This window comes from Trachemys scripta, chromosome 2 (genome assembly GCF_013100865.1).
Source record: "Trachemys scripta elegans isolate TJP31775 chromosome 2, CAS_Tse_1.0, whole genome shotgun sequence".
NCBI lineage: Eukaryota > Metazoa > Chordata > Testudines > Emydidae > Trachemys > Trachemys scripta.
This window is the reverse complement of record NC_048299.1, coordinates 72,727,434-72,741,853: the sequence shown is the minus strand read 5'-3', so window position 1 is coordinate 72,741,853 and position 14,420 is coordinate 72,727,434. Positions and strand designations below refer to the sequence as shown.

At 42.4% G+C, this 14,420-nt stretch overlaps 1 protein-coding gene across 1 annotated transcript in view; it reads right to left on the bottom strand.

Moving 5' to 3' along the window:
- Nucleotides 1–5,563: 5,563 nt before the first annotated feature.
- Nucleotides 5,564–14,420, bottom strand: part of CMTM7 (CKLF like MARVEL transmembrane domain containing 7) — a 32,793-nt gene continuing 23,936 nt past the window's right edge. The window contains exons 2-5 of the mRNA XM_034760847.1: nucleotides 13,905–14,078; nucleotides 8,370–8,468; nucleotides 7,202–7,283; nucleotides 5,564–6,876 (exon numbers count right to left, since the gene is read on the bottom strand). Of these exons, the coding sequence (XP_034616738.1) occupies nucleotides 6,863–6,876; nucleotides 7,202–7,283; nucleotides 8,370–8,468; nucleotides 13,905–14,078 (369 nt within the window). The 3' untranslated portion in view covers nucleotides 5,564–6,862. The remainder of the gene's footprint in view (nucleotides 6,877–7,201; nucleotides 7,284–8,369; nucleotides 8,469–13,904; nucleotides 14,079–14,420) is intronic.

Here is a 14,420-nt window from a genome sequence, read left to right as displayed (position 1 = left end):
AAGGAGCTGGGCACTTGTGTGTGTGCTCCAAGCAACCAGAATAGCGTGGGCTCTCCCATTTAAAGAGGATGCTAGCTTTAGGCCTTTTTTGTAGTCTATGCAGCTGCCTCTATTTTGCTGGTAAAGATTGACAATTACCATTTGGTGTTGAGAACGTGAGCTAGTTTTAAGTGCCCTATATTCTTCTGGTGGCACAAAGGAGCCTTCTGCTTTCTGTGTGGTTACTCACCCTCCAAATGTTAGAGGCTGCATGTACGTTCTGTCATTCCCTGTGTGCTGTCAGCCCAGGCCCCTGTTTTCATAGGTTACATTAATAAGCCAGCAGAGAAAGCTGCAGCAGAAAAGTTTGCCCACAAGAGGGCAAAAGAAATCCATCAATGAGAATTGTTTGGTATTAACAACTTTCCAAGTCCTCCCCTGCCTCCTAGTTTTAGTTTCTCACAATCCTTCTCTTGGTGAGTTGCTAAATGAGCATACTTGATATTTCACTAGTGCGAACTGATTTCTAACTTGCACCTCATTTCTCAGTATGGTCTCTAGGCCTTTTGAAAACAAAAGGCTCAGATGAATGATTTCCCAGGGAGGGTTTTCAGACCTGGGGGTGGGGAAGCTTTTTAGTTTCTGCCAGGTGAAAAAAAAATTTTTTTTTTTTAAATGGGATCAACTTGGGGATATGACCTCCACTGTCTGTAACTATTACTGCACCTTCTGTGGTTTCATTCCCCACATTTCAGTAGAAACACAGAGGTTAGCAGAGTCACAATGCACCATCTGACTTTTGTTTTGGTACAGTGATGTAGCTTTAGCCCTTTTCACCTTGTGACTCAGAAAAATTGCCATGACCATACAGCAGCCCTAATCAGAGGGATGATGAGGTCATATGAACTAGTAATTAGTTAGACTGTAGGAGGGAAACAGAAAAGGCAGGCCTTTTTAATTTTTTTGTTTTTATTATTAAAATCAAAGTCCCAGTGTGAGGGCTGGAGGGAGGAGAGGAATTTCCTCTTTGGCAGGCAAGGCCTCGTGCTATAGCACTCCTTTAGCTTGCTTTCCATCCCCCTCCCAGCTAGATTAATGCCTAGTAAATAGCAAATCAGAGCAAATTTGGTTGGGTATTTATTACCAGCTGGGAAAGGGCATTACTCAGCAATGACTTCTGTGTTGTAGCAAATATGTGCGCGTTCCTGCAGCTGGGGTATGCTTAATAACTGCCATCAAGCCCCTCTCGCAAACTTACCTTAAGTCGAGTACCTGGTTCATAATGTGTTCTGCAGATGGCTCAGCAGTATAGACAGCTGGGCCTGGCACTCAGGTTTCTCACCAAGTATTTAATAAATGACACATCAGCAGCCAGAATTTGTGGCCAGTTACTTCCCATTGCTTGTCTTCAGCATATATGCATGTACGCTCATGCTTTCTTGGACCGTTTATACAAGCACAGGCAGGACATGAAATTCACCATAGTGTGCAGTTCAGTCAGTGCCCATTGTGCAGACAGGATGCAGGTGTGCTTTACCCCAGTGTTTTCTAGCCCCATTCAGAATAGGGGGTTGGTTACTAAAAAACACCTGCCTCCTGTCTGCACTCCAGCCTCCATTGTTGCTTCCACCTGTGGTAGAACAAGAGTGGGAAAATGGCCCAAAATTCTCAATGTAGACACCTGCATGTTTGTTTCTGAGCTGCAGTTAAGCACCTGCTCTCTTATTTGCTGCAGGCTAGTAACTAAACCATGATGTTGCACCAGTGTAACGAGCACCAGAGCTGTGTGTCTGCACTTCCCGGTCTGTTTGGCTGTAGGTATGCTTTGTGAGGTTGTTGGAGGGCAGCAGAGTGAACACTTCCGCGGGCTATCAGGCACACAGTTCCTGAAGCAGTAGCTTATGGGAGATTTTAGCAAGCCTTTGGGGACCTCAAGGAAGTGTGGGAGCAGGGGTTGACTTCCTGGGCAGCTTACCTGGGTTTCAGGTCATACCCTATACATGGAAGCCAGAAGTGTATTATGTCCATTTTTATTTATAGTAATACAGCAGCAGGTGGAATTATATACACAGGCCAGAAGGCAATGAGTGATTGATATTCAGTTTGAGATAAGCCCCTCCACCATTATTCAGTAATGTTTATGAGTCAACAAAATGATGTTCCTAGCTTAATAGGGTTTGGACCTAACTGTAAAGCTCTGATGTCTGACAAACTACTGAACAGCAGGTATGAATGGAGTTCTTTGCCACCCCTATATCTTTAATTGCCACAACTTCAGCACTGTGTGCTTGTTTTGGTCGTGGTTCATGAAGAAGAAAGCCATGCATGAGTAGAGGACCGGAGCTGGTCTAAACTCACATTGGCATAGCTACATCTCAGCATGAAAAATCCACATGCCTGAGAGCACATAGCTATGTCAGCCTAACCCCTGCTGTAGACCACACTAGGTGGATAGGAGAATTCCTCTGTCAACCTAGCTACCACCTCTTGAGGAGGTGGATTAACATGCGGTACTGCACTAAGTGCCTGCACTACAGTGCACAGCTGCCAGGCTGTAGCATTTTAAGTGTAGACAGAGCCTTAGAATGTCTCTTGCTGGTAGCCAGAGCCTTTAGATAGACATACACTATCCAGCTTCTGTTCCAGTATGCTGAGCTCTTCTGGATCATTGATATACTGCTAACAGCAGCTAGTGATGGGTGCTCAAGGCTCAAATAGGCCCCATCTCATGAAAGGCCTACAGGCTTGTTAGCTTTACCAGTGCCAGGCTGTGAGACCCCACTGAAGTGCTGTATGTAAGGCAAATAAGCTGTACTAAACCCACAAAGGTAAAGAGGCAATCTGGTCCTTCAGTGGTTCAGCTGTTGCAGCCAAAGAAACAATTACTGACACAATAACAGTAGGAAATGTGAATCAGCCCCGGCAAAGGTTTCGTGCAAAGAAAAAAAAAAAAAAAAAAAAAAAAGTGTGATGTACTGCAGATCCGAAAGAAGAGCCCCTGTACAGGACAACCAGACCCTTTTTGAACTTCATTGCTGGGGTGAATGGCCCACTTGGTTCTTGTGCTTTGGAGCCAGCTCCTGCCATTCCTCTTGGCTAACTCACTGGTCACTAATAAGGTTTTTATTACAATTGTTCCTATACAAAGGAATCCTTCACTGCTTTTCTTCTAGTACAGCTGTAATCCTGCAAGAGTTACACAACCCTGGCTCCTGCACTCCATGGGCCACCATTCAGCTTGAGGGTACTGGGAACTAACACAGGCTGTGAGGTGGGACCTACAGCAAAGTGCGCTGAAGGTGAGACTTCCACTTGATGAGAGTTCCTGATAGTTTAAGTGGAAATATAGCCCAGCACCCTGATATGCCTAAAAGGGACAACAGGAGACAGGCACCAAAAGTGTGTGCTAAGCTTTAACCAGAAGAATATCGACAGCAGTGTGTATAAGCCATGCAGATCGATTGTCACCTCAAACGTTGGTATATACATCTTAGAGCAGGATGGCCCTACTTTACGTAGCTGAGAGTTGCATTATCACCTTGACAGAGCATAAAGCCTGAAGCACCTTAAGTATAAATAGACCAGGCTGCAGCTTTCCTCCTGTATGGGCTATGGAGACTACAGGTCTGAGCATTAAATACTTCATCTTAAGCTACGTGATTCAGCTGCAAATTGATGCCACCTTCCTCAGGCTCAGGTTACAATTCATAATATTTTCCTTTGGCTTTAGCAGAATGTATACTCAGAAGGAAAGAGGATGTGAAATATGAAAATAATGGACGAGAGGCTAAAAAGAAGCACTTCTCCAGCTCTATCTTGTTGCTCCTTCAGGTGTGCAACAACTTGATGACCGTTAATATTTGTTAGCATCTTCATTACCATAGTTATGACAGGTGACAGTTAAAGGAGACCCCTCCTGTGCTCAAGTTGGAATTCTGTAGTGAGCAATGGGTTTCTGCACCCTGCTGAAAATCCTTCAGTCACAGTATCTGCATCAGGTACCATTGTTTGGTATCATCTCTGGAATTCTTCTAGCCTTCTTTGGCAGAGGCAGCATACTAACTACACTCGCATAGTGATTTGCTCTTAGAGGGTGCATGTTTGACACAGTAATCTGCTGCTCCTCCTCTCAGCCCTTTTTTGAAGCATGTCTCTCAACTGCTTTTACAGAACACATGCAACCGCTATTTGAAAGATGCGCAATGAGAAACTGAACAATTTTAAAGCAATTAAAAGGAGAATTAAGCTGTCACAAACTGCATAGGCATCCTCTAACCACAAAGGCGCATTCTCAAGTCATTATCTTCTACAAGACAAATGTATCATTCATTTTTAAACACTTGTATTCAATATTATATAGCAAATTCACAGCATTTTGTTCTGCATACAGATGCAAGCCAAAGGGGGAGTTTCCATTAGTTCTCCAGAAAACACATTTCAAGCCATCACAGAATGATATCCAGAAATGCTATGGCCTTTAGGGGGCACTGAACTCCTAGTTGGGGATTTTTTCAACCTAGTGGCAGGGGGAGGTGTCTGGAGGGGAGGGGGACACCAATGGCAATGCAGCACAGGGGTCAGAGACACGATTCCAGTATGGAAGAAAGCTGCCTAGGAAAGATGGATGGACTGAGAGCTGTGGGAACCAGCTTTGTTCTAAGAGATCTCAGCTTCTTGTTAGAATTCTCGGCTAATCGCTGCTTGTCTACAGGCTATTCTGCCTGGCTACTATAGTCAGTGAGGATGTGGAAGCTGCCTATGTAGGACAGTGTGTAGTTGGCTTTGCCGTGTCAGAAGTCTATTTCCACGTGGCTGGGTAGGGGAGAGGGCCTGGGGAATGTCATAGTAACTGAGTGAGCATTCCCTTCACAGGAGGGGAAGAGAAGTAGTATATCACTACTATTACATACACCTCTACCCCGATATAACGCGGTCCTTGGGAGCCCAAAAAAAAAAAAAAATCTTACCACGTTATAGGTGAAACTGCGTTATATCGAACTTGCTTTGATCTGCTGGAGTGCACAGCCCCGCCCCCCCGGAGCGCTGCTTTACTGCGTTATATCTGAATTCGTGTTATCGGGGTAGAGGTGTACTCATCTTCTGGGCCTGGAAGAAATCTGTCCTTAAACCTCTAGGGCCCTAATCCAAATCATGATCAGTGACCAGCCACCGAAAGTAAAATTACGCAGGGGGGCTTAGTCAGTGAGTGAGTATGATCACACATAGCATCGGCCCTGGTGTTGGCATTTTCAGCAGAGCAGGCACAGAGAATGAACTCTTCTCAGACCTGCCCAGTCATGGCTGAGGTGTACTGGCAAGGCACAGCAAGGAAGCATGCGCCCTTACTACCTGTGGGCTGTAGATAAATAGGGGACTATGTTCTCCTGAGCGGCAGAACTATTCCTGAGCACTAAATTCACACAATTAAAAAAAGACATCCTATCTGCAGTGAGAGAACAAATACCAGACACAGCTGTAAGGCACAAAGGCAGGCCAGAGTAGGATGTTGTTAAAAATCTGTAACATTTAAGGCACATTTACCCCTGGCTGTTTCATGAGCCAGGTTTACACTGCAATAATATTCTAATACAAATATCAAAATTAGGTCAGTCACAATTTCATTTACAAACTCAGGAAGAGGAGAGCTCTGCCACACTTCCCCTTTTCTTGAAAAGGGCTCTGGGAATTTCTGGCTCTGGGGAGATAAATTAGGAAAAGGGCAGGGCGGGGGAGCTCTGGATTTGCTCCTCTCCAGAACTGCAGAGGGGGACAGAAAAAGGTAAGTGCAGAATTAGGTTGCATTAACTGGCACTGTTTCCCTCTTCCTGCTCTGAAACCCCACTTTAGGAGGAATCCAGAAACAACCACACTAGACACAGTGTCCCTGAAAGAACAGCTCTAACAGAGCAGAGATAAGGGGCATCCATACAGATTGTAGGTTAAGTAGGAGGAGCCAGATGGTTCTACTCTAGGGGAAATGCACGCAGGCACTCACGCACACTCTCCCTCCCCCCCTTCTCCCTCCCGCCGAGAGAATAATTTCTGGGAAACTCAGTTTCCCTCTCTATGGGTTATTTCTGTGGAAGGGAGAATGGAAATATGCAAATACATATATATGAGGAGGAAAGCAACAAACCTAGTGCACCACTAGGCATATGTTCTTCCATACCTATTGTACAGTACAGAGAAAAGAGTTTTCTGGGGGGTTATAAAAGACTGTATATTAAAAAATGTAGGAACAGAATTATTTTGGCATCTAGAAAATTCAGTTTACATTTGCGGTTAGAAGGGAGCATTCACAGTGAGTTGTCCAAGACATAGTTCCTGCAAAAGTATTTTCTGATGCTGGCCAAACAGATGTAAAAATATCAATGACAACGAAAGAGAAAGTAAAAGAGAACTTAAGGCAGGTTTCCCAGGCAAAGACTGGTGTGCAAGAGTTGGTTTGTTAAAGGAATTATCCTTCAAGATTAATTTGCAGAGGTGAATTTGCAGAATTTCCCTTCTGCAAATGCATGGAGGAAATCAGAATTAATCTTTCCATCTTTAAAATTATACAGATCCTAATTAAACAACTCTCCAAAGGAGGTTTGAATATTCTCATTGCATGTAACTGGGAGCCACAGACCAGCTCACGAGACAGAAAGAGCACTTCTCTAAAGCTCAGAAAAAACGATTTCTCCATCAAACTGTTTTGACATCAACTTCTTTGGTTCCAACATTGGTTGTTTCTCTCCTTGCATAAGATGTTCAAGTAAATCTTCAAATCTACTGGATATAATCCAATAACACGAATGTCAACTCTCTCCTCATGGCACATGGTGGACCCTCTTCTTTGATATCCCTTTTAGAAAGGCACAGACATCTTGCAGTGGCCAAACAGTCATACAGCTGCATCTTTAAAAAGGAAGTCAGAGTCAGTTTGGTTTGCCACAGGCAAATTAATTTATTTGATTAAAAAACATGCAGGAAGCCACTATGAACTCTTTTTGGGGGTACGAGGAAATGGAGTATTCACTGATTATTACATGATTATGTTGTTGTTATTGTTAGCTGTTAATAAGTTATTGTGTCAATTGACCATGCTAAAGTACTGTGTTGGCAATATATTGAGCTACATGATACAGAACATTAATAAATCCTTCCATACAAACTCTGCCATGGAAAATGTAAATATTCCATTTGTGAAGTATTCTGCCTAGTATTAACATTTGATACTTACCCGTTGACTGAGTAATACATGAGATCTTGTAGGATAACCATATGCTCAAAGCGCAAAGGAATGTAGCTAAGAAACCAAACGTCTGTTAAAAGAAACGGTATGTGTAAAAAGAAAGTGTCTTCAGTTATCAACACTGTAGAAAATCCCACACATTCAAATTCCATAATTATTTATTCATTGATGGAGAAATTCCGCCCCTCCCCCCCAATGCCTGCATGAAGCATATGAATCACTGAAGCCCACAAATTAAGAGTTTACGAAGGCTTTAAATGTTACATAGATCTCATGCAGGATCTCTGTACACGGGTGAATTGCACCCTGTGGACCCAAAAGTGTGCTGAATGCTAATACCTCCCAAGTATTTAAACAGAATTAAAACAGAAAAACAACAATCTCACTCTTTTCCTTTGCTGCCTGTAGCTTGATTCATTTTTAAGATTTCTATAATGTATGTAAATGTAAATCATTTACTCAAGGGAAAGCTGAGTCAAAGAGATGAATTATACATTTAGGCCCAGAGCCTCAAAAATATTTAGGAACCTAAATACCTCTGAGGATCTGGGCCTTGGTGGAGTGAGTGTCACAGTCTAAATCCCATTCCCATCAAAATTCAATTTCCCATATATAGGAGCCTCCCCAAATCAGTCCCTATGGAAGTTCATGACTGGGAGGCAGAGGTGACTTCAGAGGTAGCTAGGGCCAATCCCATGGCGGGCTTTAGTTCTCATGACACAGACCTTGAACTGGACTCTGTTAAGTGGGGAGCAAATGCAATGAGCAGAGCATTGAGATGCTGTGCTCATGAAAAGTTTTGTTGCTAATTTGACAAACTGCTGTGTTTTGTAGTGAAGTAAAGTTACTTTATCCTTCACCAAAACTAATTGGTTCTTTGTGTTTTGCAGCACCTAGAGTCTTGTGTTTTACCTCTTTAACATATCTCATCTCCCCCAATGTAGGGAACTGGAATCCCACAGTAATCAATTTTTGTGTGTGTGTGTAGTTATGGTATGTTAATTGAAACAAGCCAAAAGACAGTATACCCACCGAGACCAAACAAGATAGAATTGTAAAGAAAATAAAGCTTCAAGCAATGAATCCCTAATGCATAGTAAACAGAGTAACAAAGTGTCAGGACTAGTAAACACTGTGATCTAACAAACAGCCTTACCGCTCCAGCTACGAGTCCTGCTGAACTATAGCTTTTTGACGTTGCCACAATAGAGGCAATGAGAAGCAGGAGCGTACCAATTAAATAATGGAGAAATTCCTGAAAATACAAACATAGCACAGTTTAGAAGGGAAACTTATCAGAAAAGCATTTAAACAAACCAACAAGCAGGTAAACAAAAGGCAGACTGGCTGTGGTGGCATGTTTCAGAGCAGCTCAGCAGGGGGGAAGGAAACAGAATTAGATTTCAGGATGTGGTAGGTCAGATGTGTAGGGGTAAACAGAAGAACATGCTTCGCCCCCCCATGACCCCATAAGGTCTTTAACAGAGCTAAATTTTGCTTGATCTAGAGCAAACACAACTGGACATAGGATAGGACCCACAAAACCAGACACCCACCTCCCAAACAAACAAGTTTCCACATAATCTAATGTCAAGTTTCGAAAGAATCTCTCCAGCAGAGTGTACATTGTATGTGGCAGAAGAGCAGCTAAATGCTAGAGCTAGTTGAAACATTTTTTATGACAGTCTTCCCCCATCCTCCTCCCCTCCCCCAACTCATTTTTGTCAGAATTGAAGCATTTTGCAGGAAAATTTCAATGGCATTTTAGATGAGAAAAAGTTAAAACAAGTTGTTTCACCTTTCTCACTATGAATAATGTCAAAACATTTCATTTTGATAAGGTACAATGATTTGTTTTAACTCTACTGTTTCAATTAATTTCATGTGGGCTTTTATATTATATTAAAATATTAATTTTATTATAATATATACACAATATATTTTATCATATATACACATGGTTTATATTATAATATTTTATCATAATCTAAACAAGTAGATATTATCAAGACAAAATGTTGTGATAATTTTGAACCTATATTTATCAGATTTTCTTTTTTTTTTGCTGGAAATTTCAGCTTTTCATTCCAATTCAGAACAAAACCAACATTTAAAATATGTTAGAATTTCCCATAGGATGGAAATTCCAGTTTCTCTTTACACTTTTCTCAAGCCCTGAACATATGTGAAATCTCATTCACTTCCCAAACACAGAAAAACACTCCTCCCAACTCTGCTCTCTAGATCAGTACTGCAAACTGTCATGCTGCTATTTGTGCCTTTTCCTCCTTCTTCCATTCTACCTTAGCTTCTTTGAATTCTTGATCACTATTTATGAGTTCTGTGGAGCAGAACTGGATTCTTTCTGGAGATTGGAACATGTGCAACTGTATTTTGGAGGGAAATTCTTCTTGTTTAGGAGTCTCTCTCTTCCTGGCGGAAGGAACTAAATCATATTCAGGAAACTGCAGCCAACAAAATCTAATATGCTTCCCCCAACACACAATTTTTTAAACAAAAGGCTAAGATATGAAAATTCATACAGTCTTTTAATCAGGTGATCTATGTGCAATAGAACATGATATCTTGAGAGGACACTGGTTATAATGAGAGATAAGCCCAAGTGACAATATTTGGATCAGGATTTTAAGCACTTCCCACGTACGAAGGCTTTCAATCCAGGAGTTTGGTTTGGTTCATTATAAAAACCATGGGCCACTTGCAAGATTTGGATGTCGGTGTGGATTTTAAATCCCCATGAAGTTTGGGGGCTATACAGATCCAGAATTTAGGTTCAGGTCCTTCTGTAATCACAATACTGAGAGACAGAGAAATTAAACATGAACTTTGGCCTACACTTTCAAAATTCTCTAGTAACTTTTACCAGTCAGTTCTGGGTACTCAACTGGTGACTGACTCAGCTGGTTTTCAGAGAAGGGCTTCTCAGCACTTTCAAGGGAATCAGTCTCCTTTAAGGTGTCTCAAATTAGTTAGCGTTACCATACGTCTGGATTTTCCTGGACATGTCCAGCTTTTTGGGCCTTAAATCCCCGTCCGGGAAGAAATCCCCAAAAGCCAGACATGTCTGGGAAAATAGGGAGGGAGGGCCCGGCGGTGCGGGAGCCGGGGGTGTTCGGCCAGGGCCGAGGGTGCTGGCCGGGGCCGGGATGGGGCCAGCGGTGTTCGGACGGGGCCGGGACGGGGCCGGCCATGCTCGGCCGGCGCCCCAGTGCCCGAGCCGAGCCGGGTGGGAGATGCCGGGGCCAGAGCCTCTTGGCCTGGGCCGGCCGGCCACCGAAGGGAACCACTCAGCCAGGGGGGCCGGATTGGGCCGCGCCGCACCCAGCCCCAGTTTACCTGCTGCCTTCCTGTTTCAGGCTTCCCGCGAACATTTGATTCGCGGGAAGCAGGGGAGGGGGAGGAGCAGGGGATGGAGCGTTCAGGGGAGGGGGCAGAGTTGGGGTGGGGCCAGGGCCCCATGGAGTGTCCTCCTTTTTTAAAAAGTAAAATATGGTAACCCTAAATTAGTCACCCACAAATTGGGTCACCCAAAGTCACTAGTCACTTTTGAACATTTAGGTTGAACTGGTCTCTCATACAATCAACACCTGTAACATTTATCTTTAGGCAAAAACAGAAGAGGCCTGAATAGTTGGGAGGTGCATTTTTTGGAGGGTGGGAGGAAGGATTGCTATTCTAAATATATTCTTTAATAGAAGGGGGGGGGGAGATGTAAAATTAATGCTGATCTACAACAAGAATGGAGTATGTGCACATTCCTTAATCTGACATCAGTCTAGCGAATTATGTATAGAGTTTGCATCAAAAACAGTCTAACTCCTCCTTTAATTTCAACATTTCCTGGCAGGATTTTCCCCCTTTTAATTCATTCTGAGACAGATTAATATGTCATTAGGCTTAATGAAGGCATGTTGTAACAGAGTGGCAAGATCTAGGATCTCGCCCAAGGATGCAGGATTCATCTGTTGATTGACCTGCTAGTGGCAGTTAGAGCCCTGTGTAAAGCTGCTAAGTAAGTTCTGCTGACTCACTGCAGTTTGTACAGTGTGTTAATTCCACAAGGATAAAAGAGGTGGACATGACCCTCTGCCATGGAAAACCAAGAGATGAGACCGGAACATCCTACAGGAAATCCTAGGAATGGCCAGACGGTGGGGTGGGATGGAAAGTTGAGTGCTATATTTGACTTGGTACGGCATGGTAGACTATTTGGAACAGGGTGGAGTACATGAATTCTAATTCAATGATGAGGTAGTGTAACTAGTTCCTAGTCATGCAGTTGTAACATAATGTCCCCAATTCCCCATTACTTATCTTCTCCAGTTGCTAACATCTGTGCAAAGTGGATGGAAAATGCTACCATTATGATCTGATGGTATTTTGCACCAATTTTTCACAATCAGATCAGCAGTGAAGAATCAGGCCTGTAACTGTCCAGTGTAATGAACATGACAGGAAAGATGCAATTGCCACATCTATGAAGACTAATACAAGTTATATCAAAGTAGAAACAGGCTAAATACTTTGAAAGAAAATTGAAGTCTTGCCTAGATTTTCTCCAGAAATTAACATGATAAGAATGCAAGATCCCTTTGTAATACTCATTATACAGCCTCAAAGGGCAAAATTCTCATGTGAGGTAGCAGTAGATATACATTTGACTTAGCGTTTCAGTGGATACCCAACAATCTCCCAGGAGCACTTGCCTATATTTAACAATAGAGCTAAGAATTCCTAATAGGATTGTTTTCACATAAGTGTTATGTTATATGTAGTAACCAAATAATCACAACTGTGGTATTTAGCTTTGTGTTTCGTTTGCATTTATCTGCAATTTGTGGAGTTTGAAAACCAAAATGATGTATAACATTGACTGTAGACTCCACTATATAATGGGTGAAATCCTGGTGCCACTGATTTCAATTTCATCAGCTATTCACTGTCAGCCAGTGAACAGCTTTTTCCTGTTTGCGTTAACCAAGTACAAAATATCAGGTTATATTCACAGAGTTCAACATGAGCCCCAACTGCAAAATTCAGATCTGAATTTTGCCTATCTTGTAATATGCAGGCATATGGATCCAAGATCTGATCAGTTATTAAGGTTGTGGCCATCTGGAAAATTCAGATTTCAAACATCTCATAAACATGAGGATCTGCAGACCTGGGGTTTTGGACGTGGCTCAGGCTTGCTACAGACTGGTGACCCATTCATTTGTTATGCTACATTTCATAAACACTGCAATTCCTGATAAAACAACAGCCAGTAATGAATCTGCACCAACAACCAACAGTACATTACTTTGGGGGAGGAAAAGAGTGTAAAAGAACACATCAACAGTATGGAGGATTTTGAAGGAAAGAGAATGGTTAGAGGGAAATAAACCGAAGAGGAAAATAGAAGAAAATAGCTAGTGAAAGGGAATGATGGCATAGGAAATAATCCCACAGAATAACTGTATTTCTGATGTGAAGCTTTCCTTTTCCCATAGCTGCAGGCATGGTCAGTAGAGCTGGTCAGACATGTCACAACTCACAATCTGATAGAATTTTTCATAGAAATTTCAAGTTTTGATGAAAAAGTTGAGAGATTTTCCTGAAAATTACACCCCAGTTGTCAGACAACTCTGCAGAGAAGGAGTTGCTACCACTTTTCAGAGTAAGGTGAAAAAAACAGAAAAGTTTGTAACTGGCATGCAATCCATATGGCAGAATGGTCAGATCTGGGTTCAGCTCTGATACTAATGTGTGAGAGATCTGGGGCAAGTCACGTAACCAGTCTGGACCTCAGCTTTTCTCTCTCTATAATAATGAGGCTCACCCGTCTTTGCAGAGGTCTGTGGATGAAGACTGGGGTATAGAAGTGTATTATGATGATGATGATTATGGTGCACTTGTCCCCTCACCCTGTCTCCTGCAAGTGTCATCAGTCCCTCCAGTGCTTGAGATCAATAGCAGAAAAAGCAATGCAGCTGAGCAGTTGGAAGCACAAGTAACAGGACAGTAACTGTGCAAGTTGCTGAAATAAATCTTGCTAAGGAACAAGGAAGAACTGGAGATTAGCTCCAAAAACACTACATAGTTTAGAAGAAGTTTTAAAACCGGAAACAAATGCACAGTAAATACCAAACAAACACAACCCCCCACACACCCAGAGACTTTTTTTTTCCAGCATGTTTTAAAATGGGCCATCTGTAGCTTGTCAATTACTCTGCCCTCCAGGAAGTAAAGCTTCCTTATCCCATAAGATGGGCTCCATAGCATCTGTATACAGAACAACAATTATGCATGTGTTTAACTTACACTCATCCTTAACTTTAAAATGTTTCTTGACTCAGGGCCCATCTGCTCAATGCTAACTTAAGAAGAGCACTGGACATGAAGATCTCTAATTTTCTTTCATCTGCATCAAAGTAACTCTGTTGCCTTCAGATAAGTTAGTTCCAATGTATACCGGTGTAAGGGAGAGTAGAATCAGGCTCAAGGAATGTGGGAGAGTGCCAGCATGCTCCAGTTCAGCAGGCAGGATGAAAGATGAAGTGACTGGTGAAAGGATTCATGAAGGACAAGAAGAGAGGGAAACAGAGAAAACCACAAGTAACCAGATAGAGTAACTAAAGAGGTTAGTGCATGAGAGGTGCAGGGTAGCAATCCCACCAATGTCACTTACCGCAAGTGGCCAACTAATACAGGTGAGCATTCTGTACGCTCTGAAAAGGTAGACAAAATAAAAGACAAGAATCATAATCAAGTCACACATGGTGACAATTTCAAAGTAGATGGATGCACTGTAATTTGTCCATGGTGAATTCTTTACACAGATGAATCCAATCAGCAGTGATATCTGAAAAACAAAATAAGAATAATACATTTTATTTAACAACCCCCAGGTGCTCAGAGGGCTGTACAGAATATGAAGAAAAATTCAAATACAGACATCATTTAAAAATCAAGCAGGTAAAAAGCACTTTAGATGGGCCTAGCACAGACAGAAGGAGGAAGTAATGAGCACAGAACCAGCAGTGAGGATAACAAAAACCCCTTTGAAATAAATATCTTGAGATAATTTTTAAAAGTGTAGAGACACAAATGTCAGAAGCGAGCAAGTTCCACACCGCAACATCCCACCACTAGTAAGAGCGCTGCCACCAGCCAACCTGAAATGTAACAGTGGGATCCCCAAGAG